The following is a 25,707-nucleotide window of genomic DNA, read 5'->3' as shown; positions in this document are numbered from 1 at the left end:
CATTCCCATGCACGACTGTTGCCAACGAACAGGATATCGAGGATTAAGGTTTCAAAATTTGTTTAGAGTATAGTTTTTTTTTTTTGAATTTCCATTGCCTAAACTTATGTCCAATAAATCGAAGATAGAAATTGCTGTTAGTTTCTTGTAGGAGTGCGCTATTTACTTACATGCTATGTGATAGTTGCCGGACATCTACAAAATATTTTATTTTTTCATGGCATATACAGATTTACCGTAAATAAATTAAAGATTCGAATATAATTTTTATTATTTTTAGTTTTATTCGATTGTCACTTTTGTTCAACTTAAGTCAATTGGAGAATCTCAAACATATTATTAATATATATCTGTCTATACGTATGTGGGATGTATGTCTATATGTGCAGCTCCTTAGCGTTCGTAAGATCGCTCCTATTTCTCTGCATTGAACAAAAATGCCTCCAACAACAAAATAAATTATTTTCTTCTTTTATATGGCTTCGGCAAACGAAACTGTGTGAATTTCACGCACTTTTCTAAATTTTGCATTTTTCATTTTTTATAGTTTTTCATATGAAAAAGTTGTATGTAGACCTAAATTCATAAATTAGTTTAACTTAAATAAGAAAAGAAAGTTTGAGTAGAATTTTTTTTGTTTTTTTTTCTCTGCAGTTCCGCTGAAGTCCACCGTCTGTGACAGCCAGCACACAGAAAAATTCGAGGATAACGCGTTCAGTCCCAAACGATGTTTGCCTTTGTTGTAGTAGTGAAGTCAAGCAGAGTGTATTTTTTAGTGAAAAATTAGAAACCTAAGCTGTAGGAATTTTATGGGCGGGTTGCGTACACGTTACATGCACGCTCACCCTGTGGCATACAGGGTGTGCTCAAAATGGGCATAAAATAGGTGTTTGCAGCATCTAACTGGCATCCGATCTGAAGAGGAAGCGACGTTTACGTGGATCTAACTTAGCTTTTGTCAAACTGCGCGATCTTAAGGCACGATTTGCCTTCGCACTTTCAGCTTCAATGGTCTCGGTTTGAATGGGCGCATCAGCTGACACGACAGCAGCTTCGCTCTCAGTTTCTTGCGAATTTGCTACTGGCGCTGCCACAGCTTCAGCTGCATTCTCAGTCTCAGTGTTGATTGCGGACTTGACGGCTACATTAGCTTCAAGCTCATCGGCATTCGTTTGCACAGCCTGGTCTACAGTTTGTACTAACGGTTCGACTACCTCTTGTACGGCTTCAGCTTCAACTGGTAACTTTTTGAGCTCCGTCACGAATGCGCTGGGCTCTTCTGCAGTGATAGCTTCGGGTGCGTGGACAGCGCTGACCTCAGGCTCGGACACTCGATGATAAATGGGAAAAATGATATCCTCGGCAGGTGTTTGTTCAGCTGATACTTCTTGCGGCGCTGACCCTTTTTCCAAACTAAATTTCAATTCAACAGGCTTGTCGGCGTTGTTGGAGTCAACAATAAGTTCCATAGGAGCGCCTTTCTCATCGGCAGGTGCTTGATCTAAGCGCTCTTTAACCAATTCAACGATATCGTCAATGCTGATCGGTCGGAAGGACACAGGAGCGGCGGGTTGCGCTACTTCTGGTTCTGCCTCTGGCGTATTCTCCACAGCTTCGGGCAGAGCTGGTTGTATAGCTTCTGCTGCGGCTACTACAGCATCAGCGACAGCAGATTGCACAGTTTCGGGTTTGGTGTCAACGAACTCGACAATGGCAGGTTGAGCTTCTTGCTCAGTTTCTTCAACTGGGATAATTTCTACTTCGGTCTTTTCAGGCAGGAATTTCAATGGTTCTTGAGTTTCTGCTACAGCTGGGGCTGCCTCTTCTACAGGTGCTTCCGGTGCTTCAGCTTTTACTCCCTCAGCATTAATTTGTTCTTGTGGTTCTTGCACTTCGGTTTCGGCATTCTTTACCTCTTCGTAAGGTGTTTGAATGATTGTAACCGGAATTTGATACATGTTGGCGGGGAAACTGTTGGAGATTGGGAATTTAAGGAGCGGTGAAACTTTCACTTCCTCTTCTTCGACCGGCTCGTTATCTGCTACAACAGAGACATTTTCTGTTTCAACCAACGGTTCTTCAGCAGCTACGGTTTTCAATAAATTCGTTTCGGCCTCAGCTGCAGCGGGTACTTCCTCTGGCTGCGCTTCGGCTTCAACTATTTTCTCTTCAGTTTGTTGTGGTATTATAATATCAATTTTAGTGTCTTCACTTTCAGCAGAAGCTGCTGGTACTTCTTCTTCCACTGACTCTGGTAAATGGGGTTTCTCATTAGGGTGTGCGCTCTTCAGGGTATTGATGAAGTCTGAGATAAGTGCTTCTGCTTCAGCGGCCATTTCGGGGTCTACTGGTTTGAAACCACCAACAGATTGCAAATGAGCATCATTGCCCTCAAAAGCTTGTTGTACAATAGGATCTTGTTGCTCCATTTCGGGTGAAGCGGGCATAATTTCAACAGCATTGGCTGGCTTCTGTTCTTCTAACTCTTCTAATGAGGGCAGAGCAGGCAGAGATTCCTCTGCATTTTCAACAGGTGCAATAACTTCGGGCTCAGCTTCCAGAGCGACTGGCTCAGATGCGCCAGCTAATTGATCCTCAGTGTCTTCGTTTAGTTGTGCGGGTTGAGCTTCTTCTGCAGACTGTGTTCGTGTTTCTACATTGATTTGCTGCTCAGCGGCTACTTCCTCAATTTTTTCTTCTGTTAGCGCATTTTGAAGATCATCTCCAGTTACAGTTGGTTTATCTTCAATAGATTCGACGACAGATTCTTCATTGTGTGCTTCCTTTTCAGGCTCTACTTCTGCTGGTACTGCCAACTCGGCCACAATTGGTTCCTCAACTTTGATATTCTCTTCCACTGGGGCTTCATCGGATTGGGAAACTTCTTCAACAATAGGTTCTTCAATTTTAATATTTTCTTCTGCAATTGGTGCCACATATTCAGGTTCAGCTTCTACAACTGGCTGGGCTAATTCAATTGGCACCACAACAGCTTCCTCCGCTTGTGTAGCTTCGGCATCAGGAACAAGTGGCTGTACGGCGATAGTTTTTAAAGTCTGTTCTGGCTCCACGGCGACTTCACCGGTTTCAGAAGCTTGTGGTTCGGCATCTGCGACGATTGGGGTTTCGGCTTCGGCAACTGGCAATTCCACAGCAACTTGTGCTACCGGTTCTTCAACCGCTACAATTTCTTTCTGTGCTGGTACCGGACTAGCGTCCAAGTTGGACTCGAGTTTAACTGCTGGCACAATAGGTTCTGCAACTTCTACAGCCTCGGGGACGGTCTCGACGGCAACAGGCACATCTTCAGAAACTTTAGTAACAACATTGTTTTTGTGTGCAAATGTGGGACGTCTGCGTTTGTATGATTCTGGGTTGCTGACAGTATGCACCAACTCGACTTTAAAAGGTTGGGCGGGCACTTCAACGACTTCTTTCTCGCTATTGTAAGAGACAGCGGGACGTTTCTTGTAGCGAGATGGCACTACTTTTACCTCATCCTTTTCAGCGGCTTGTACGGACACTATCTCCGCGGGTACGGAAACAGGGGCATTGGAACCGACATTGGGCATCTTGCGTAGTGGCATAATGGATGGCAGTTTATTTGTGGGATAAATAGCGTGGTCATTTTGTGGTTTCGGTTGTGGCTTTCTACGATTGGGTTTTTGCACCTTCACATGCTTAATTGGCTTTGCTGGCTGTGGTGCTGGAGCAGCTGCTTGTGGCGCAACAGCTTGTTCCACTTCTTGTTCGGCGGGCTCAGCTGGCTCCGCGGGTTGGGCTTCCGCTTGCTCTTCGTTAGCTTGCGCATTGTTGGAGTTAACGTTCTGTTCCTCTGTGTTACCAAAATTGCGGTTCAATTCATAATAGTTAACAGAGTCTTCACATGAGAAGGCAATGTCTTCGCGACGCATACAGGTGAATGATTCCTTCAAAAGCAAAATAGTGATGTTGCTGAATAATGCAATGAAATATTTACGCAGAAAGAACTTACCTGACTGAACACAGTCTCTTCAGGACAAATGAAACTCCAACGGAATGTATTCTCTTTGCCATCAGCGTACGTTACCGGCAAACAGACGTGGAATATCTGGCAGTCATTCTCCACGTCCGCATAATAACCATAAACTTTATCATCGCAAGAGAAGCTATCGGTGATGTCAGCGCGTATCGATGTCGCATTGCTGGGCAAGGTCAGTGTCGACGGCATCTCGGGGTACTCAGGCGCCAGTGGCTCTGATGCGGGACGCTCCAGCTCAGCATCATCTTCACGCAGCACAATGGGCACATTTCGCTAAAAGTAGACAAATTGCAAACATATTATCTTCTTTCTTGCGAAGAAAGAGCTCATGCCTACGACAATGGCAGCGCAAACAGCGCCCCCACTAGACCAAATCTATCCATCAGTTTCTCCTCATTACTTTGCTATTATGCATGCACGAAATTTATGTAATCCCTGCGCTGCATTTCAAGTAGGCACGGACTCAAAGCTACCAAAAACGCTGCGCCACAGTCACATATACGCACGTGACCGCGGGCGCCAGTCGCTCGGCGTGCGTGCTGCGGAGTTTACCGCTGCCCGTTGTGTTGTTGTTGGGTGAAATGTGGCGGAATTTGGAAATCAATCGACGGTTCGAGCGAATCGTCAATTTTGGTTGCAAAATGGCGCAACTGTAATCGAAACAAACAGTTGCGCGGCCGCACCGTCGCTGGATTGCTTGATCGCTTGGTCTTTTGGGCGGCAAAAAGCAATTGCAAAACAAAATTTCACCTGCTGTTCTAGTTTTGCTGCGCTAGGTGCGAGGTGAAACCACAAACGCACAAATATATTCAAGTATGTGTGTGTGTGTGTGTTGTTGTTGAAATGTCGCCCATTAGGGTGGACAATTTTGGTAAGTATTGCGTCTGCGCTGCGCTGCGTTGTTTTGACACTTTTCGCTTCAACGGCAGTCGGTTGCACCTGCGCGCGTGTGTAAATAAACTTTCGTTCGCCTGCTGAACGCTTAGCGAGTGCATTTTCTTGCGACATCCCCGATTTATTTATTTATTTTTTTAAGTTTCAATATTTCGTTATTTTTTCTTAATAGCTTTGAATGGTTTTTGCTTCTTTGTTGTTTATTTTTATAGCGTTTTTTATAGATATTAATTTCTTTTTATTGCGTACTTTCCGATTTGCGTAAAAGTCTCCATGATTTGTTGCATTTTAATGAGACTCTTTAATAGCTGATTACTTAGGCTGTCAATGTTTCAGTAGACGCGGTGATTTATGAATGATTTATGACCTGTGGCAGTCAGTGAATAGACTTTGTTAGTCTGTTGAATGTTGAGTTTCTAGATGGCTTAAAGAACGGTTGGTTAAACGTTTAGTTACTAGAAGAACGTCTTAACTCGAAATTATGAAAAATCGTCTTAATCAAACGACTGAAGCGATTCTTTACATGAAGAAATCTTTTTTTGCAATCTATTCCTTGTTGGAGTGTCTTGTTTACCCCTATTGCTTCAAAAGTTTTTTAGGCGTTTCTCCACTTTTGTGGTTTTAAACTGTGACATTCTTCAATATATAAAAAGGCGTAAATGTTTAAACTTAAAATTGCATTCTTCAAATTAATATAAAATTGTATCTAAGTTTTGTAATAGTTTGGTGTTTTGATAGAATTCTTAGGATATAAAATTGTATTCCGGAACAATTATGATATGAACAGATGTATATGGGATTTATGAGATCTATAATACCATGGATAAGTATAAAGTAGATAATAAATGGCGCAGACACTACGAAATTGAATATTACTTGAGAACTTTTAGTTATTATGAACGAAAGGCTAAAGGCTAGTAATATACATCAGTCCTGTAATATTGCTATAATTATCTAATTCTCAATGTTTAGCGTCTACATTTTTAAACAACTCCAATGAATTTGTATTCCAAAATCGACTTATTTCGTCAAGTTGGTCTTTTGTGTATAGATTTTCTAGGGTATCTGAAGTTTTCTTCTGGTTGCTACATACCCTCACATTTAAATATAAATTCAATAGAGAAGAATCTGAACTTCCTCGGATTAGACTATGAATGCATCGAAATATTGAAACGCGGAGAGAATGTAGACATGTCTTATTTAATATTTTAATAGTACTTCTACAAATACAACTACAAAGTTTGGATCCACCAGTCGAGATATAGAAATAACTAGTTGTTAGAAAGCCGCTAAGAAGGAAAACAGAAAGATAAGCTACCGTCTGTCAACGTGAAAAAAACTCAGTTAGAAAGCTTATAAATAACAAGCAGACTATTTGAGAAGTAAGTAATCAAACTTTTTGCTCAATAATATTCGCTTAATGCACTGTCGCTCCTTAAAGGGCGTTACCAGTGTGACACCTTCAAAAAAATGTTTTTGTTGTACAAACATATATGTATATAAGTAAGTACTTTAAACGCGTTTTTCTTAAAACGACATTTCTCAAAATTGCTGACATCATAACTCAACGAGAAATTGACCGATCAAATTAAAACTGAGTATTGTTGAATACATTTACTATGCAATGACTTACGATCTTTTTGATTGGTTGAAAGTTGTCAAACGACAATTTTTTAACTAAAACGACAATTTTTTTTTAATGTAACGCCATTTTGTTAATTTTTGATATTTTTGAAAATTGAAAGTCAATATCTTTAACGAAAATCACCTAATTTTTCATGTGTTTCACTGGTATAGCCCCTAAGCCCGAAGCATACCTAGAATGAATTTTTTGAAGAATCGATTTTTCTGTTTTTTCATATTTCGATAGCTCGTATTATTCAAAATAAGAGTCGATATCTAAAATATTTTGCAAGTTAAAGCCATTTAAAGGGATGTTGTTCAGATCAATCAGCTCCATCGGTAAATTTTTCTAATATGCTACTACTAATGACTACTGTTCTGTATATTGTATAATTCTACATATGTACAATGATCTTTAGGTTTTTTGATTTGATCAAAAATCGAATTTTGACAGGACAAAAACGATAAAAATTTAACTATTTTCTTTAACGTCGCCATTTCGTCATTTTTTATAGTAGGTCGCTGTTTGGAGTATATCTTCTAGTTTGATGAAATTTTTATTTTTAGGTTACATCCACAGTGAAGGCCGGAATCACTGCAGTAGTGGAGGACCATATTTAGCGCCGTCGAAGATCCCGTTTAACTCAAACTTTCTTTAATTTTTTGCTTATAAAATTTCTCTGTTTATTTTAAAGACATGAATGACTATACCCCAAAAATTTCAATACTATTGATTTTCTTTTAAAAAATCATAATATTGACGTTTTTTAGACTATCAGTCCAGGTATGCCTCTCAAGTACCTCCGTTACCGAAATTTTTTCATTTCCACCTTATTCTACAATCCACAATTCTTGACATTATGCAGAATGGGTATACAATCAAGTACCCAAAATGTAAGTTCCATACCGACCATTCGTAGACTACATAAAGGAAGCCCAAAAGTGGAGCGCAAACCATTTCAGCGACTGCATAACCATTTTGCAACACGACCGAAAAGGAAACGCTGAAAACTCATGATATATATGCAGCATTTATTTTCGTTTTTGTTTTAAAAATTTCTGCTTTGCTTCATAAGTTCTTAACATATTTGGCTTGTCGAGAGGTATTGACTAAATCTGGCAAACCAATGAGTCAGGGTGAAAGAGGCAAAAGAAGTGAGCCACCGTGAAAGCAGGGAATGTTTGCACGCCTGTACATTATATAAAGTAGAATCAAACTCGGTGTTTAAATGTTTGTCTGCGACGTTCTTAAAGGCCAACTAAACGTCTGGAATTTCAATGAATGAAGCAAGTTGGAGCCTAAACCACGCTGTTGGTTCTAATTGTTGGGCGCTACCTTTTTCCTCGCACACCAACCAATTGCCTGCGGCCTTTGTGGCATACGATTGTATTACTTCCGTTTGTCATCGAACAAATGGCACAAGACTGTTGACGGAAGTGCATAAATGCATGAAGAAAGCCTTACTGGTTTGGCACACCAACACATGCATATATCTTTATTTATTTGTGTGTGCTTTGCTAGTTTTTATGTGTTCAGCTTCCTCACCAATACAATTCCGACTACCAATATGATACGAACCACACATATTTGTATGTACATATAACTGAACGACTCGTTCATTCACAAAATTTCCCTTCAAATTACCCTGCAAATTTAAAAACAATATTTTTTTTAAATCTTCCAACGCACCTTAACTCCATGCAGCGGTCCGGCCAGGCAGCAGCCACTGAGGCACACTAACAGTAAAGTGTGCTTCCACATATTTCCCTCACGCTCACGACAGCTGTGACTTTTTAACGCTAAGAAAATATCACGAATTTATAAAAAAAAGTTTTTCCTGAAAATCAAACGTTCACTTTTTCACACTTTCAATTTTCGTTTCCTAAATTTATTTTTTCTCAAAAACTAGTTCGTTTGAAATTCGCGCAAAAACATTCCGAAAATGCACATTAATCCTTTTTGGTAATTTGTTGTTGGTTTTTTGCACAATTTCCGCGAATACGTTGGATTATTGCGGCACTGTTTGTTGCTGTTGAAGGCTGGGCTATTTATTTCGTTTGTCTGTCTGGTGGTTGGCTTGGTGGTTTGTAATTTTCTAAAAGAAATGGTGCTTCAGACCAAAGCTCGCACTCGCTTCCACTGTGAGGCTCCGTTGGCTGAATGTTACTAACTGCGACTGTTTCGGGTGCGTTACTCGCCATTTATATTCTTCACTTTGATTTATTAAGAATTCAATGAAGAGACCACACCAACACCACCAAGCAACGCGCACACACATAGGCGCGAGCGAATGCAGCCGCAACACCCACATATGTATATGTAAGTATGTTTTTCACGCTTGTGTGTGCTAGAGTTTTGACATTATGCTGAGCCGCAGCACAACACCGGCTGAGCCAGCGACTTGCCAACTCTGCGGCTATGGCATTGACAGTGAGGCGCTGTGTACACACACTCGTACAATTGTCAACAGGGCTAATCGCAACAACAACAACAGCTGCTACCACTACACTGGCGCTTAATGAATTCATTCATTTCAACGAAGTATTTTGCTAAGTTGCGGGTGTTTAGGTTGGCGCGCGCATTTCTCGCTTTGCATTCGTAGCTTCGTTGTTGTTGTTGCTGTGCATTGCTCCTGCGCTCCAAGAATTGCTTTTGCATGCGTAGCACTTTAACAGTGACTTGGAATGCTCGGATATGAAAGTAAGTAAATGAGTTTGTGCCATACAATTAAGAGAGCTAGGCTTGCGTCGCTCAGTAAAAGACGAGAGTGATATTCTGCAATTGTTTTTTGATATCTCAATATATACATACATACATATCAAAGATACCCTCCTTAGAGATCAAACACAAATAGGCCAGCGAAAACTAATTGCGAACGCGTAGATCTAAATAACGAACCCCGGATCAGTATAGTATCTCCAAAATCTCCATTTAGAAAGTGAAATAAGCGATATTGATCTTGAGCAATGGCGAGTGGAATAAAGAAGTCCTTTAAATGTGAAAAATATCAAAGGAACTAAAAGGGGCGGGTTAGTTGATTTGGTTTTCATGGTAAAAAAATTACTTTTTTTACGAATTTATTTCTTAAATACGGAATGAGAAATTTTAGTCGGCCCTTTTGTGCATTATTGAGCAAACTTTTGACAATATAAGGTAAATTTATCATACCCCCTAAACTTTAACTGGGTAACGCTAACATGGCTTTTACACTCAGAAAGCAAGAGAGAGAGAGAGCATAGCTGAAACCTACCGAGCAGAACTGTAGCCAAAATTGTACTCATATCTGCATTTTTCAACCAATGTATGACAAGTTATTATAGGCCTCAGTTTCGGCGATCTCATCTTCCTATCTTGCAAATTTCAACCAGCGAACATCGTTTTGAGATTTGAGAACAGGAAATAGTCGCTGGGGGCAGACCTGGAGAATACGATGGATACGGAAGCAATTGGAAGCCCAATTCATGGTTTTTTGCCATCGGCCCCTTTTCAGCGATTTCGTCCTTCAAACGGTCCAATAACGCTATAGAATAGTCGCTGTCGATGGACCTTCGTTTTTCAAGGTAGTCAATAAAAATTATTCCCCAAATTGGCGTTTATTACGCTTGAACATTTTCAAACACTGTTTCTAATCATCAACTCATCGTTATTTTTGGTCAAAAACAATCTCGCGCGGCATCCACTCTACACAGGGGTTGCTCACAACTAAGCATTAGTGAATGATATGATGTAGACGTTCAGTTGATATCTTTAGAGTGCCTGCTATATCGAACAACTTCACTTGACGGTCATCCGGAATCATTTCAGTAGGGAAGCTTTGTTTTTAACGCCGTCGGGGATCGCGTGTACCTCAAAAATATTAAATTTTTTGTGGAATCTTATTTTAAGATTTTTAAATAATGCAATGGTGATGCCGTAAGTGGGAGTGAAAGAGCAGTTAACATAAACGAAAGTAAGTAAGTGGCAACGTAATGAATAAAAGAGAGTTGTCATCCATCTATATATAATATTATAGGCGATAGGACTAAAAGCTCAGAATGACTTTAACGTCAAAGTCAAAGGAAAACTCAAAGATTATCCTAAATATGTTTTATCGTCCAAAGAAGAATAGCCACATTCTAGGCTTGACTTAAAGACTGCGAAAGTATGGACATGTAAATATCTAGATCAATATGTCACGTTAAGTCAATATAAAATACTATATGCAATGTAGGTGCCTCTTTATGAACATTATATTTATTTTACCAGTAGAAGGAGTCATGAGAATTTGAAAAGTTCAATGAAACCACGATAACATTTAAGTAATCACTCGTCTTATTATTCATCAAGATAGAAACCAAGTGATGTGTGCTTTTTCAAGTTTAAAATTTCACGGGATTTTTTGGAGACAAAGTAGTAAGTGAACGAGTGCACATAATAACAACTACAACGCATCTTAAATTACAATATAAATATTGGTAACAAGCAATAGATTATTTTTTTGGTTGCTTTATAGAAAATATACAAACATCATACATCAAGACACAGCAATATAAATATATATATATATATATACTTGCATATATGTGAAATCAAAATGACTTGACTAAAAGAATCCGCAGGTCGTACGCGCTGATCCCCATCAACTGATTGAGCTGCGTGCCCTGAAGAAGAAAAAGAAGAAGAAGGGGCAAAAAAGAAGAAAACGTGATTTTGCAATTATCAACGCTGAGAAATCAACAATCAAATCATAACAGTAAGAACAATTACTCAATAAGCGAGCTGCAAAAATAAGTCACACACACACATACTTACAAAAAATACACATACAACATACTAAAATCACTCAAAACTTAATAATGCTGGTTAGTTCTTCAGTGACAATCAACGAAAGTTAAGTAAATAAATGTGTGGCCGGCAAGTGAGGAAGTTCAAGTAGCCGAAAATCAAAACATTTCAAATTTTCTAATTACTCGCCAAAGTTCATTGCCACAAGCACAAAAGGATTATGCAATGCTGAAGTGTTATGCGATGACAAACGGCAAATCATACTCGACAAATTTTGTGGGTGCGTGTGTGTGTTGGTGTGCGCGTTGTTAGCAGCGATTATATTTCGAACGCGTCTATCCGGAATGGAAAGCCTAAATTCAAAAATTAAAACTTTTTTGGTTTTCAACAAGCCATTTGTTAAAATACAGAGTCTAGCTTCTGTGCTGGAGTAACGTGATGTGTTAGCTCGTGTGCGTGTGTATAGGGGGATTCTAAAATGGTTGCGCATGCGCGTGAATTTGCTTGTAATTCTTAACTATAATGTCAGACAGTTGTTGTTAGACATATGTTTTGTCATTTAAATTGCATTTATAGCGTAGACCCAGTCAACATTTTCGATGGTGCTATAAGTATTTTTTGTAATGTTTACTTGGGTGGCACAAAGTTAGTTATAAGTTTGTTTATTTATTTTCTATAATAACTAATAGATCTATAAGTACATTTACATGAAAAAATATTTCGAAATCATTTGTGTCGAAACTCTTATTTTGGTTACTTTTACTGGGAAAACCCTCTAACCTTCTTTTGATTGAGATTTTCTGCCCGATCATACCGAAGATTACCTGAACATTTGAGAAAATTTACGCGTTTTCCTTATAAAAATACAAAATATTGCCATTATTTGTAATATTTTAGAATTTTAAATATGGTAGTACACCCGAGTATCGTCCTTGACTGCGTCGATAAACCTTCACCAGCTGTCTCTTGGTATCGGCCACTAGGAGCACCGAATCATGTATTTTGAAGCTCATCCCGGCAGCATGGAAACGCAGCCGCTGTACATTTATATGCCGTACTATTTCCATATCCCCGAAGAGCTTTTACAGTTCATCATTCATCGAATCCGACCCTGGTCTTCGCACATGCGTAGGAAGTAGAAATTCTTCGGAGAACTTTTCTTCCGAAAGTTCGTAAAGAATGCTCATCGCTGTTCGTCATCGTCCCCGCTTCCGCCCATACAGCAGGATGGGTATTATGAGCTTTAGTTTTCAATTGCCTGCTGAGCCTTTGACAGCACCTGTTGACGAGATTTTCCGATTGATTTCGTAGCCGTCGTCATTGTTGATACTTACGTTGAATCCTAGATAGACGAAGTCCTTTAATACGAGCCACGAAGTTATAACTATCTACAAAGACGTAGTCTTTTTCACCTTGCCTTCATTCATCACCAGAGCGATTTCTCCGTGAGACGATTTACACAGGTGAATTGGGATCATGACTACTGAACTAGTTGAGTGAAAGTTCTCTACTTGCCATACATCCAAAATATTACTGACTTAACAACGGTCTTCATAAAACAACATCAGGCATTGATTCATGCAGTAGCTTAGTAGAAAAACATTCCAATGGTGTTAAACCTTTCTATACTCTTGCAACATGTTGACGAGGCGATTTAAAATGGAATCAGATCAGTAATTTGGCAGAGGGGATCGCAAGTTTTAAATTAGCACAGGGCAAATTACTTCGAGACCTCTTGGAACACCGTTATTATGTGGCAATAATATGCAACTATGCCAAAAATGGGCTGAATAGGATCATTAATGTTTCCATATACCTAATAGAAGAAGCTTTTAACTTCCGATTGACTTTATATCGGAAATATCGGTCAATATGTGAATTATCTTAATGAAATTGGAACAGCGTGTTTTCTACTTTCAACATTTTAATAAGCTCTATGGATATAATATTAATATTAAACCTTTTGCTCACTGGGTTCATGAGTAAAAGTATAAGCACCTTACAGTTCTATATCAACAAATGAAAGTTTTGGATTTAATTGTTGTTGCCACTTAACCCTATAGTTATTGTTAATTTATAATAAACTTCAGCATTTCATTGGTGAATTGTCAACTGAAGAAAAGTTCCATAAATGAGTATACAACACACACACTCACCTGTACAGGCATAACTACGAGTGATAGGGCTTGTGGGCGCCTAGGCGTACTTTCGAACTTTTTACCACCTTTCCACCTTTCTTTCGTGCAGCGACGATTTATACGAGTGCGATTAAATTGAGTAAGCAAATCGTTAGTTGCGCCCAATTTTTTGACAATTAATTCATTTATGTATGTGGGAGCGCTTGTGCAGAGCTTGATTATTGAAATTTTGTGCTGCAAACTGTTTGAAAATTTTCCTATATTTTAATTTGTTGTAATACAAAAATCACGTAGTTGACAAAAGCGAAAGCTTAAATGTCATTGGCATCGGAAATTGGTATAAAAATATGGTTTAGATATTACCACATAACCATTTCTTTTGCATGCAAGTCGAAATAATTTAACAAGTGTGCGTTTAATTGTATATGCGGCGTTTAGTAGCGAGGTCCCTTCACCGCGCCTCACCGCACGGTACTTGTGTATTTGTTTTAGTTTTATGAGTAATTTGCTGTTATGTATTTATGACTGCCATTGTTACTCACAATCCAAAAATCTTTGGCAAGCCTTTATATAATACTTGTTAGCGAACGCACCCATACATGTGTACATATACATATGAATTTATGTATGATATTGTATACAATCATAAGGTATATTTAGAAAAACAAGACATCTTTTAAGTGCTGCGAGAGGCACCACTTTACAGGCCAAATGATCTTTCCTCCCTGCAGTGAGGCACGTGCACTGCTGGATCCTTCATAATTCCCCTCGCATTTGACTTTTGCTGTAACTGTTTTATTTTATTTTTTGGTAGAACTGTGCAGCGGCAAATCAAAGCACAATTCACAGGCCCGTCTATCTTTTTCACAAAATCGCAGATGCTTGCTTCCAACATAATCGCTTTTGAATATTAATAATAAAGCAGAGAATTCTCGTATGTGTTTGCTTATCGCTTTTCGCATTTGCATTTATTTCTATACTCTATATATAGCTACGTATATATTTACCTAAGTATATATTTAATTTGGCTTCACTGAAGGAATCCCGAGCGCAGATCTTTTTAGCGCTCACGGGGGTTCTTCTATTGACTTAAACTGACTGACATAGATATAGAAATATTATTAAGCTTCTTTGTCAAGTTATGCAACATATGACCGTGAATATCAAAATGCTCGGTTTGGACCGACCCTTTTGTTTCGATATAAGCCCACGTTAAACAAGCGAAAACGGCATATACCTTATGGCCACCTGGGTAGAACACTTACCTTTGGAGATTCCTTAAGCGAGCTTTTCAATATAATTGACCCGATCCATTAAAAAGCATATTTTCCTTCATTTTAATCGAAATATTAGATTCCCAAATAAGCTCTTAGTGAACCAATACAAACAAATTTTCTATTGAACTATTTTTTAAATCTTGTTGTTCCTGAAAATATTTAAAAATCGCGAAACGGAAAAGAAACGAAAGTCCACAGACAGAAAAGTTCGACGAAAAAGTCCTAAATACCTTTGTTGATGGCTCGATTTTATTTTCATGGCTTGTTTTTGTACAAGCTTGTTTTTGTTATTGTAGTAATTTTGGTTCTCGTAGTAACAAAAAAGTATGCAAATAATTTTGAGTTGACAACTTTTGCAAAAAATCAGGAATTTTGGTTTGCGTAAATCTATTAGTAAGGTAGGCCAAAGTTGTAGTCATACTTTATTTTAACCTTAAGTCTACTTTAGTAAATTTTTAGGGGAGCTTAAATGAGACACTTATTTTTTCGCATTTATTCCGCTCTAGTCTGATGTCTACAACTCAATCTACTCAATTTCACTGTGGGTTAGGTAGTTGATCATTCAAGATGGAAGAGGATCACACTTGGACTGATAAGTACAGTTCTTTCTACGTTATTTCGGTAACACGCTTTGAACTTTTCACAAAGAATCTTAGAACCTGTATTTTTGTTTGTATGAAATCCAAGGTATTTTATTTATCTGGCAAAGGTACGATATTTGGGAAGGAAGTGTAGAGATGATTTTATCTCATTGTCTTCCAAGTACCTATGCAACTGACTTCCGGTAAAATTTTCAATCGTACCACATGAATCTCAATCAGGCAGTGTCTAACCTAATGTTAAAATCTAAACTATGCCGAGTGCGCAAAGCTCACTAGATCTCTTACAATCTACCTTGGATCAGAGGAACTTTGTGATCGTGCAGTTGCTTGTTGACCAACACTTAAGCGAGCTCTCATGAAGGTCCATCATTCAGTAATAAACGTTTTTCAGGTAGTGAGGCAAAGTATCTGAGCTAGCTTGCGCATAAGCTTCACAGTTTCTCGCAATTACGCTATAACCAGGCACTCAAACTAGGCCACTCTTTAGGTAACTCGATGCCAGAGATAATAAGTCGACACATTTGTAAAAATATGTTGTTTTAACAGTACGGTCAGATAGCTCAAGGCTAGTAACGACGCCCTACTCTCGCGGTGAATAATTACCACTACTAAAGAGGCAACGTTCCGAAGGTTTTTCTTAGTTGAAAGTTTTTTATTTAATAACATCCCAGCATAACAAGTTATATGATATAAAAATCCATTCTTAACCTAATTTTTCTAAAAGTGAACCTAATATTTTCAGTGGCATAACAGAATTCCCTCACCAGTCGTGCCAAAGTCCAACCACTCGCCCAGCAGTAAGTGTATTCATTCACCCACATATACTATGCTTCAAATATATTTATATAATTCGTAAACATTTTTTTTCTGCAAATCGTTGGCGCCTACATCCATTGCCAGGTAGTTTATCAATTAAAATCAATGTCAAGAGCCGTTTTCTGCAAACTGACCACACATACATATTTAGTTAGCGAATTTACAGTGGCTGACAATGAGTGGACAACAGCCACATATCAAAGCACATGTAAATGCACATTGGCCGGCCAAAGCCCATTGCGAAGATTTATTTATTTGCGCGTACGTGAGTTGTCAACTTGTGGAGCAGAAAAATCTATTTTCAGTGTTAAAGAAAGTTAGAATAAAAGATGGCCATAAATAAATAGTAAATTGAAATGAAAACTTCTTCAACAATGAAGGCGGCGAATAAATGGAGTTTAGATCAGTAGGAAGATGTGGAAGCATGGAAGAATTATTTCTTTTGACTTGCAGAATGCTTCAACGGATGCCAAGCAAAGACGGGACGCTATTTTGCCGTAACAAAGCTGTGAAGTACAAAACTATATTTGAAGTACTATTTATAGGAATTTATTTTGAAGAAGTACCCGGCAAGAAACACGAACCCCACTAAAGCTGTAGAAATAAGAATATAAAGAGAATAATATTACTATAAATGGAAGGCGAGGAAGTACGAGCCTACTGTTACAGAGGTTTCAAAAAAAATTTCTATTTTTATATTTCGCGAGTCGTTAACACCCCATCAATACAAATGCCTAAGCCATGTAGTGGGGTGCATCACATTTTTGTGCAGGCTAATACAATCCTTACGATACTAAATTCAAGGGATGTAAGGCTGGTCGCCTTCTGATGCTGGCTTTCTGTTTGCTTAGCATGCTTCTAAGCAATAGTCCACCGTATGAATGGTGTGATTTTGGCGAGCACCAAAGTTGTCTGGAAGAAAGCAAGTTATAAAGCGTTCACAAGACCGAGGTCTAAAATTTCAAAAAATATCAAATCAAATATCAGTCAAATTAGACTGTTCCACTCTCTTTCTGGGTTTGATGGTAAGTTCCATATTCATTCACGCAAGGGCTGTGTCTGCCAATAAAAAAGTAGTCCCTGCGCCCTCTAAAAGTTACACTCACATTAAGACATCTTATTGCGCACGCATAACGGCTTTCCCAATTTCGAATCACTCTAAACTTTCCATAGGCCATCACTTCACATTTACTGCTTGACCACGGTAAGTGTACGAGGAATACCCTTCCTTCCGCCCTTGCTGCGGCTCGGTGCTTGTTCGATGGGCCCTAATTGATAAACTAATACACAAAGGCGTGAATTGAAAGATTAATTAGGCTCAGCGCTGTGAGAGCACATGCGCACCATAATAATGTACAGAAATTCCGTCTGCGTTCGGTGGCCAACGACTGCTGGTCGATGTCTAGCTCTTAAGTACTGAACCCCGGATCGGTACCTACACCAATGCATGAACACACACACATAAGTAACAATGGCGATTTAATTAAACTCGCTTTTCATATCTTTTGTTTTAACGGTACATTGTCTATTCCGAATTCATAGTTTTGTTGTTGCCATGAGGAGCAGAAAGCTTTGGGTGTGCGCAATGGATATTTAATTTTCTTGATTCATTTTATGCCTTCTCATTTAAACAAGGTCAATATCAATGCGTCGAACGTGTAAGAATTCGAGCTTGTTTTTGTTAAGCAACAACAAATACATGCATCATTTTATTTTTGGTTAAAATCTTTATTTGCATACACGTGCGTGAGGAAGAAAGTGTTTGGGGTTAGCAATTCACCACCCGTCGGTGCATTTACCAAATGGTGTCTTCTGTTTGCCATCGCCAATCGCTTGAAGACTTGAAGGCTTTGGGCGTGTCGGACTTAAGCATGGGCGAAAATATCACTTTTCTATTAGTGAGTGACACGTGTCGCCACACTGCGCCAAGCGTCCACATCCACAAATGCCATGGCACTGACCACCGCGTGTCAAACTTGTCACCGCCGAGTGCCATTGTTACACCATTGCAATGCCAGTGCATTGAAAGGAAAGTGATGTCTTCATTTCAAAAACACAACAGCTGTTCGTGGCCTGCCAGGCGCATATAAACGCTCATACTTGGGTGCCTAGGCAAATTATTGGCAAAAAAATATTTATTTGTATGCAGACATATGTATATTAAACACCAGTCTCACCTGTGAAACCAAATAATTGGTGATCTCTAGAAAATTTGGAATAAGCCAAAAACTATTAATTATGGAGATCGTCACCCAAGAAATATCAAACATCATATTTATTATCTTACTTCCAAGCTACGACGATCTCTTTTTTTTCCAATTTTATTTCATAGTCTGAACTTCTTATGGATATGTTATTAGAGCTGTATTACCATTATGAGGAACTCGGGAGAACAGGCTGCGCTATGTTAAATTCACATTCCTGTAAATAGTAGCCAAATATTAAAAAAAAGAGCTGTTTTTCCATCGAATTGTAAGTGGTGTTGGAAAGTGGATCCAAACGCAAAAAGTCATATGTGAAACCTGGCCAACCACCAGTCAAAGTCGAATATCCACGACGACAAGATATTTAGTGGGACCACAAGGCGTGCTGTTTTATGAGTTTCTGTAATTCCTGTCCGGTTCCGTGTCCCCAAGCCGACGCAATTTTATCGGAATGGAATACACAATTTGCCAGAAAGATGGGAATATGTTATAAATTCAGATGGGAAATACTTTGAATAATAAATAAAAAAAAAACAAAAATATAATTATAGACTCATAACTCTGAAAATGGTATTGGTAATTAACTGAAAGTAGCTAGTTTTTAAACCAGTAAGAAATTCAAAATACTTGTGGAGTAAAATTAACTGTAGGCGCTCCTGTCGCTTTTACTTTTTTAGAATCAAACACACCAAAATTCATATTTTTAAACTTCTTATGTAAATTATGATCGATGTTTGACAGAAAGTATATTTAACAGATTGAAGTACCATCAGTTATTATATGTGAACCTCATTATATTCAAGCTATTGGAAAACCTTACATATAGAGCTAGAAATAAGTGTGAAGATTTAAATATTTTCAAAATGGCCCTCAACAATTTTATGTCGAGGTTGATTTCTCTCAAAACTCCAAGTTGAATTTTCATTCTTAATTGCTCTACTAAAATTCCCTTACCAATTTGTGGATGATTTTTCAGTTCCTATAAGGGCAGGTATCATATTAAATAAAAGCACATCTTAGTATAGTTTAATCCCCAATATAGTATATAAACAAATCATATCATAATGATCTTCTATTCCACTTTCTTTCCCCAAAAACTTATCAAGCGATCAGATCCGAAATAATTTTTGCGAAAAATTCGCAAAGTGTATGACTGCTAAATGCTCCACTTTGTTTGCCAAACAAGTACAAGGCTTTGGTTGATACAATGAAATTGCACTAATTTCTATTCTAGCCACTTTTGTATTTTCCACTTTTTTCTTGGTGTTGTTATCTCTAACCGCAGTCCGTCAACGCTTCAACGAATCGCCCATAGTGATCAGAGCAAGGTGTTAGGTTAGAAAGTGGGTTAAATATATTTCAGGCACGTAATGCGTTCAATAGAAGGGTACTTCTTGGCCCAACGTATCGATTGGAGTTTCACGAATCTCAAAAATAATCGAAATTAATTAGCCAAAGCGAAAGGCTGGCGATGTCGTTTATTAAATGCTCCAATACTGTACCAATCCACATAAGTTATTGTGTATGTAATGAAGAAAAGTGAACGTCGAGTGTTCGTGTTGGCCGGTGTTGCTGTAGTGGTGTGCGCATTCGTGTATGCGTAGTGCGTGGTTTTCCTGCTCGACATTTTTTGAGTGTCATTTTTTTGTAGAAAGTTTCTTGCAGCCGCTGCCTAGCGACGATTAATTGCATTTTAATTTAAATCCATTTGTATTGTAATAAAAGCAAGTGATGTTGGTGGGTGTTAAATGCAAATAAAAGCAAGTTTTTTTGCTATTTGGAGTTTCTCACGTGCAAATTAAATAGTACAACTATTTACGAAAAATGTTGAAATGTTTATGAAAATTTCACAGACATGAAAACATTTAAACTGTAATAAATGCTGCAATGTTTATTTTTGTACAGGGTGTCTAAATAAGGACGGAAGTTAAGCTATCGAGCTGTGTAACCTAGCTAAAGTAGGCATACAATGACGATATAAAATTACTAATAAAACAACAGTTACTTGCGCAGTTTTCTTCAATAATCCATTCCAATTTGCACACCAACAAATAGCGAAGAATAATTATGACTTGAAGTGATTGAATTATTTAAAGAAAATCTGAGTTCTATGACGTTAGATACATTTGAGGTACAGAAAGGTTTCACTCCACCGATTGATTTCAAATTGCATCAACTTCCGAGACCAGGGAGGGTCTGTTACTGATATAAAATCTGTCCCGTAATGTATTGAAAAGTAGAGTGTAAGTTGGTGGTGTAGTCGAAACATGGGCGTATGGTCTGTTGATTCGAACTGTACCCTCAAAATAAACGCGAAATTTCACGTCGGTATGTAAAATGGATGAAGCTGGATGTATAAGTGATGACTAGAGATAGGTAAGAGAATATGAAGGATTTCAGGCCAATTATCATCTCCAGAATCAAAGAGGGGTCATCAGAAGCAGCATACCAAGATAAATGCTACTGAAAGATCAGCATGACTACCGCAAAGACAGGTCAGAAAATATTGATCAGCAAGCCGTTGTGTCATAGCTGGTGGAAGCCCTCTTTCAAAAGGATTATGCGATGAGAACATTTCTCATTCCTCGATATGGAAGAAGCATTCAACAATGTGCTGCCGGAAGCGATCATGAGTGCTCTGGATCATGACGGATTGAACATTAAGAAAGGTATGAGCCTTTACTCTGGATCTTGGAGGTTAATGACCTATTGAAAGAACTCGAGAGACGAGCCTATCGGATGTTAACCTTAGCAGAAGATGTTGTTTCCATGGTTAAAGAATATTTCCTAGATAACGTCACACTCGCTACCCAGCTACGAAGATTGCTATCAGACTCCGGGATACAGAACACATTAAGTGACCCAAAGTGGAACACTTCGATTGCACCCCTGTCAACTTGGACCACTGCCAGCTTCTTTTCTGGCCACATTGCGTCGTGAGATATATAGATGGGGCGGAGTCGCTGGAGCAAAGGCGCACCGAAGGCTGGGGAGTCTCCTGCTAGGAGTTTTCAATCAACTCTTGTTTTAGACTGCCAGACTACTTTATTGTCTTTCAAGCAGAAGTGGCAACTACTAAAGTGCTCCTTCTTTTAGATAGGTATGCATCCTTTTCTATAGAAAAGCTGCTATACAGGGCTTGAACTTGGTGACGGTGAGCTAGTCAAGGAGTGTATGCTCTTGATATCTGTGGTATCAAGTTGCTTCCATATTAAACTTGTCTGATTGTCTAACCATAGTGGAATCGTCGGAAAGTATACATAAAACCAAAGGGCGCTCTTACTCAAATCTCATTAGGATGGGAACTAGCAGGTGTTTATCATGCCAGCAACCGTCAAAGCATCTCGGTTGACATACTTTCTCCGATCCCGTCGCATCCGCTGAAGTACATAGATATCAACGAGTTCAATAAATTTGTGGCTGGCTCTAAGCGCTTTGTAGAAATACGACGGTCGTTGTGATGCGTACTTAGGAATTCTGGCCAACACAACAGACAAGCATCTCCAGCAGTCCAAGTGGCATTATTCGTGGTTTCACAAATATCAGCCTAGCCTAACATGGTATAACTTAGAAAAATATGCAGTGCTTTTGCTGCACTGAGAAATTTATTGACAATATATTGAAAATAGGTCAATAACACATTCTGTCAATGTGCGCCTATGGAAGAACCCTTTAAAAAAGGTCTCAAAGTAGCTACTGTGCGTGAGCTGCAATTTTAAAAGTTTTTCAACCTAGCAAGCCAATCACAGCAACAAAAATAACATCTGTTTCTTCTTCATTTAAATTATATTTACACAAAGATGAAAAAATTTGACAATTTTTGCTAGAAATTGCTTATATGTATATGAGTGTATTTGTGTATGATTATGCAGAAAACAGAGGCGTCTCTTGTGGGGGTTGTAAAATGCTTACTTATTTATTATGCATACCTATGCGTCCACTTTTTACTTCTCAAGTAGATTGATTACGATGAAATAAGACCTTTCTTTACACAGCTAAGAAATATGTATTATTTTTATATTGATTAATTAATTGGTGATCTCATAATCGGTTGGATTATACATCGTTTTGTAAATTATAAGTATTGGACGAATCTATAAACCCCTCTATCTCAAGTTTGAGTAAACGAAAAGCGAAAAGCACAAATGCCTCAAATTTTCGAAAGAAAATTTTCCAGCAAGCAGGAGTATGCCATTTATTCGAATTTGAACTGGATTGACAAAAAAATCATTTTTTGCTATTTCAATACAAATCTTTATTATCGCCTTCAAAATAGGCTCCTGCTCCAATTCAAGTATATCAATACTTGATTCAATTTCCTATACATTTTTGTAACCCTCACCTGAAATGGTCTTCAGTGCCTTCAGCCAATTTTGGTTTTTTCGGTTTCTGCTCATTTTCGGATCGCAACTCGCTAGATTGTTGGACCGTTCGACGTCATATTAATAAGCTCTTATCTCGTCACCAGTAATAATGCATTTGATGAATGTAAAGTCCTAGGCTGCGTTGTCAGCTATCTTTTTTGCGACCGCTACTCGACATCGTTTTTGCAAAAGATTCAGGTCTTTTGGCACGAGTCTAGCATTGACTCGATTCATGCCCAAAATATTAACCAAAATGGGTTTAGTCGGTCCATAAGAGATATTGAGTTCCTCTGTTTTCTCTTTGATGTCCACAAAGTCGAGCCCCTGAAACACTTTACCTTTAGAAAAAAGTAAAGAATGTCCATTATAAGTACTTAGTTCCGCTCAAAAGTAACTATATGACTTGTAATTTTGCAAAAACCGCACGAAGTCGACAATCCTCTCCGCCTAAATCTGTACACACCAGTGATAAAAATGTTTACATAGTAGAAATTTTGTCTCTTCAACACAGTTTCTGAATTACAGCCCCAGCAAAGAATACTCCCCAAATAAAACACAAATAAGCAAACGCTTACAAAGTATATATATTTTCGCCCAACTCACTTACACCGCACTCACCGGCAGTCGGTATAATTTGCGCATTCAAATCAGGTGCCAAAGGCAGAATCACACAACCAAAGCGACCAACCAAGCGAACCTACAGGCCCATCGGCACGTACCAACATAAATACATAATGAAACAGAAGAAATTCTTCAACTCGTTGACGTCGGGCCGCTTATCTATCTACCGTCTGTTCTGCATGGCCATCTTCTGTCGGTCGAAGTGCATTGTGGCCCTGTACAGCAGGTGGTGCCTGTTGTCAAGCGGCGTGTAGATAAGGAATGCCAACCAGACTGTAAGGCAGTACGCATGCACACATATGCACACTCATGTTCACGTGCGGTGCAAGCTGCTCAAGTTGTGAATGTGTATGTATGCCGCATAAATGTATGAATTTGCGAAAATGCGACAAAGCTTCATGCAAATTTTTAATATTTCTCCACAATTTGCCTTTACTCGGTTTGTCTTTGACAAGTACGAATGAATGAAATGTTCATTGAATACTTTTTAGTACCCACAACAATTTTCATATAATATATTTTAATTGAAGTAATTCCGGGAGCTTGTTAATGCTTATTCTGTTAACAGAAACAATTAACAGTTTACTGTTCAGTTATTTACATGCCTCAAATTATCTACGCGGGGGACTTCCAGGAATGTAGGTTTACTTATTTTTTCTACAATCATCATCAGCCACATTGTTGCAAGAAATTTTATTATTATTTTTTTGAATGCGAAAAAAGGAAATTGAACATGGAGGACCTGCATCGTTGAAAGATATGAAAGCTGATAAGCAACGGCCGAAAACAATTGCGAAGTGAACAGAAGCAGCGATTTTTCATAGATCTCGCTAAACGATGTTATTCATTTGAAATCTCACATCTCGCTCACTAAGAAAATTCTGGATTATTAAATGTATCAACTGATCAAAACTGATCCTGTTTTGACTGACTATCAAAATATCTAGGTTCCCGAATGCAAGTTTGCCTACGCTTATTCCAATTTGCCATACCCTTTACATTAGCCTCGGCTGAGGTGGATGGAGATCAAACTTTATACGATTATAAAAAGGGGTTGCACCCATCTAGAAAAATATCAACAACTCGGGTTGCGCGTTCAGTTTACATGGTACAGTCCGGGTAATTTTTGATCGGGCGATATACTCATAGAGTTGATGTTAAATAATAAAATTTGAAATCAGTTTACTTTATGAAGCAGAAGATGTGCTATGAAATTAGTATGACACCTTTAAGACACACTTTGCTTATATAAATTCACTGATATTCCAAAACAATTTAAAATCTCATTATGGCTAAGATTAAGTTAAATCTGTCATACGGACCTCTTACTTTGACTGACTAAAATAAAAGTTAAACAGCTGATGCATAGTAGAAATTTTCAATAATTATCTTGCCGTCCTAAAACACACTTCGCACACCGTTTAACAGTTTCCAAGCTCGAAATATTTGCAAGTTTCCAAACATCCGAACGACATGGGGACTGATTTTAAAAAAATATTAATTTATAAATAAACAACTAATAGTGTTTATGTGTCACTTTAAACACATTCTTTGACAAATTGCTTTATTTTATGCACATTTCGATTTTTTCTGCCTCATTTTTCGGTAGCTTTCCCCCAAAAAAGCCCTAACCATTACTCGAGCAGCAAAAGTTAATGGCAAATTGTACTGGAGCAACGATTAAAAAACAATGAAGTCAAATATTTGTGGATACTGTTTGCCACGAAATTGATTGCGAATATACGCGAACAACGTTCAGATTTCGAAACACCGTCCGAATATCAAAATCAACGCCGATTCATGGAGCGAGCATGCACAGGCGCGGTGCTGGAGTTGGCTGAGAGGTGAGCGGGCGAGTTGTTGCTGCATGCAGGTGAATTTTGTGCGCACAAAGTGTATTCACCTCGCATATTTTGCACGCATACATACACACACATACCTATCATTCGCCCATGCACATACATACACACTAAATTGTTGTGTAGGTGTGAGCTTCCGCTTGCGTTCGCGAATTAAAGAATTTGTCAATTTCTTTTTACGGTCAGAAGTGTGTTAGCTGGAGTGCTAACGGAACATCAGGAACCAATGCTGTGTGCCGTACGGATATACATACATATTTACACACTTATTTGGTATTTTATGATTGTGCCATGCTTTAAATTGGGCCAATAGAATGTGGAATAGCAGAACAAAAATTAAACAAGAAATAGAATAAAAATTAAACACATAAAACAAGGCAAAAAGGGAACAAAAAATAAAATTAGAAAAGTTCGCCAAGAATTTTGTTATTTGTGTACAGACTTGAAAGGAATGTAAAATATGAAAAGAAATTTAATTGTTAAGTTGGCGCCTGCCGTTAAGTTTCATAGACGGTGCGAAGAC

At 38.4% G+C, this 25,707-nt stretch overlaps 1 protein-coding gene across 1 annotated transcript; it reads right to left on the bottom strand.

Annotated features, from left to right (window-relative positions):
* Window positions 1-899: 899 nt before the first annotated feature.
* Window positions 900-8,300, bottom strand: LOC120778975 (titin). Its single transcript, XM_040111064.1, has 3 exons — window positions 8,229-8,300; window positions 3,995-4,294; window positions 900-3,929 (listed from the first exon to the last, which is right to left on the bottom strand). The coding sequence occupies exons 1-3, from the start codon at window positions 8,298-8,300 to the stop codon at window positions 900-902; spliced, it is 3,402 nt and encodes a 1,133-aa protein (XP_039966998.1).
* Window positions 8,301-25,707: the final 17,407 nt, after the last annotated feature.

The sequence above is a fragment of the Bactrocera tryoni genome, chromosome 5 (genome assembly GCF_016617805.1).
Source record: "Bactrocera tryoni isolate S06 chromosome 5, CSIRO_BtryS06_freeze2, whole genome shotgun sequence".
In the NCBI taxonomy this organism is placed as follows: domain Eukaryota; kingdom Metazoa; phylum Arthropoda; class Insecta; order Diptera; family Tephritidae; genus Bactrocera; species Bactrocera tryoni.
Note: the sequence above shows the minus strand (reverse complement) of the source record. Positions and strands in the feature narration are given on the sequence as shown.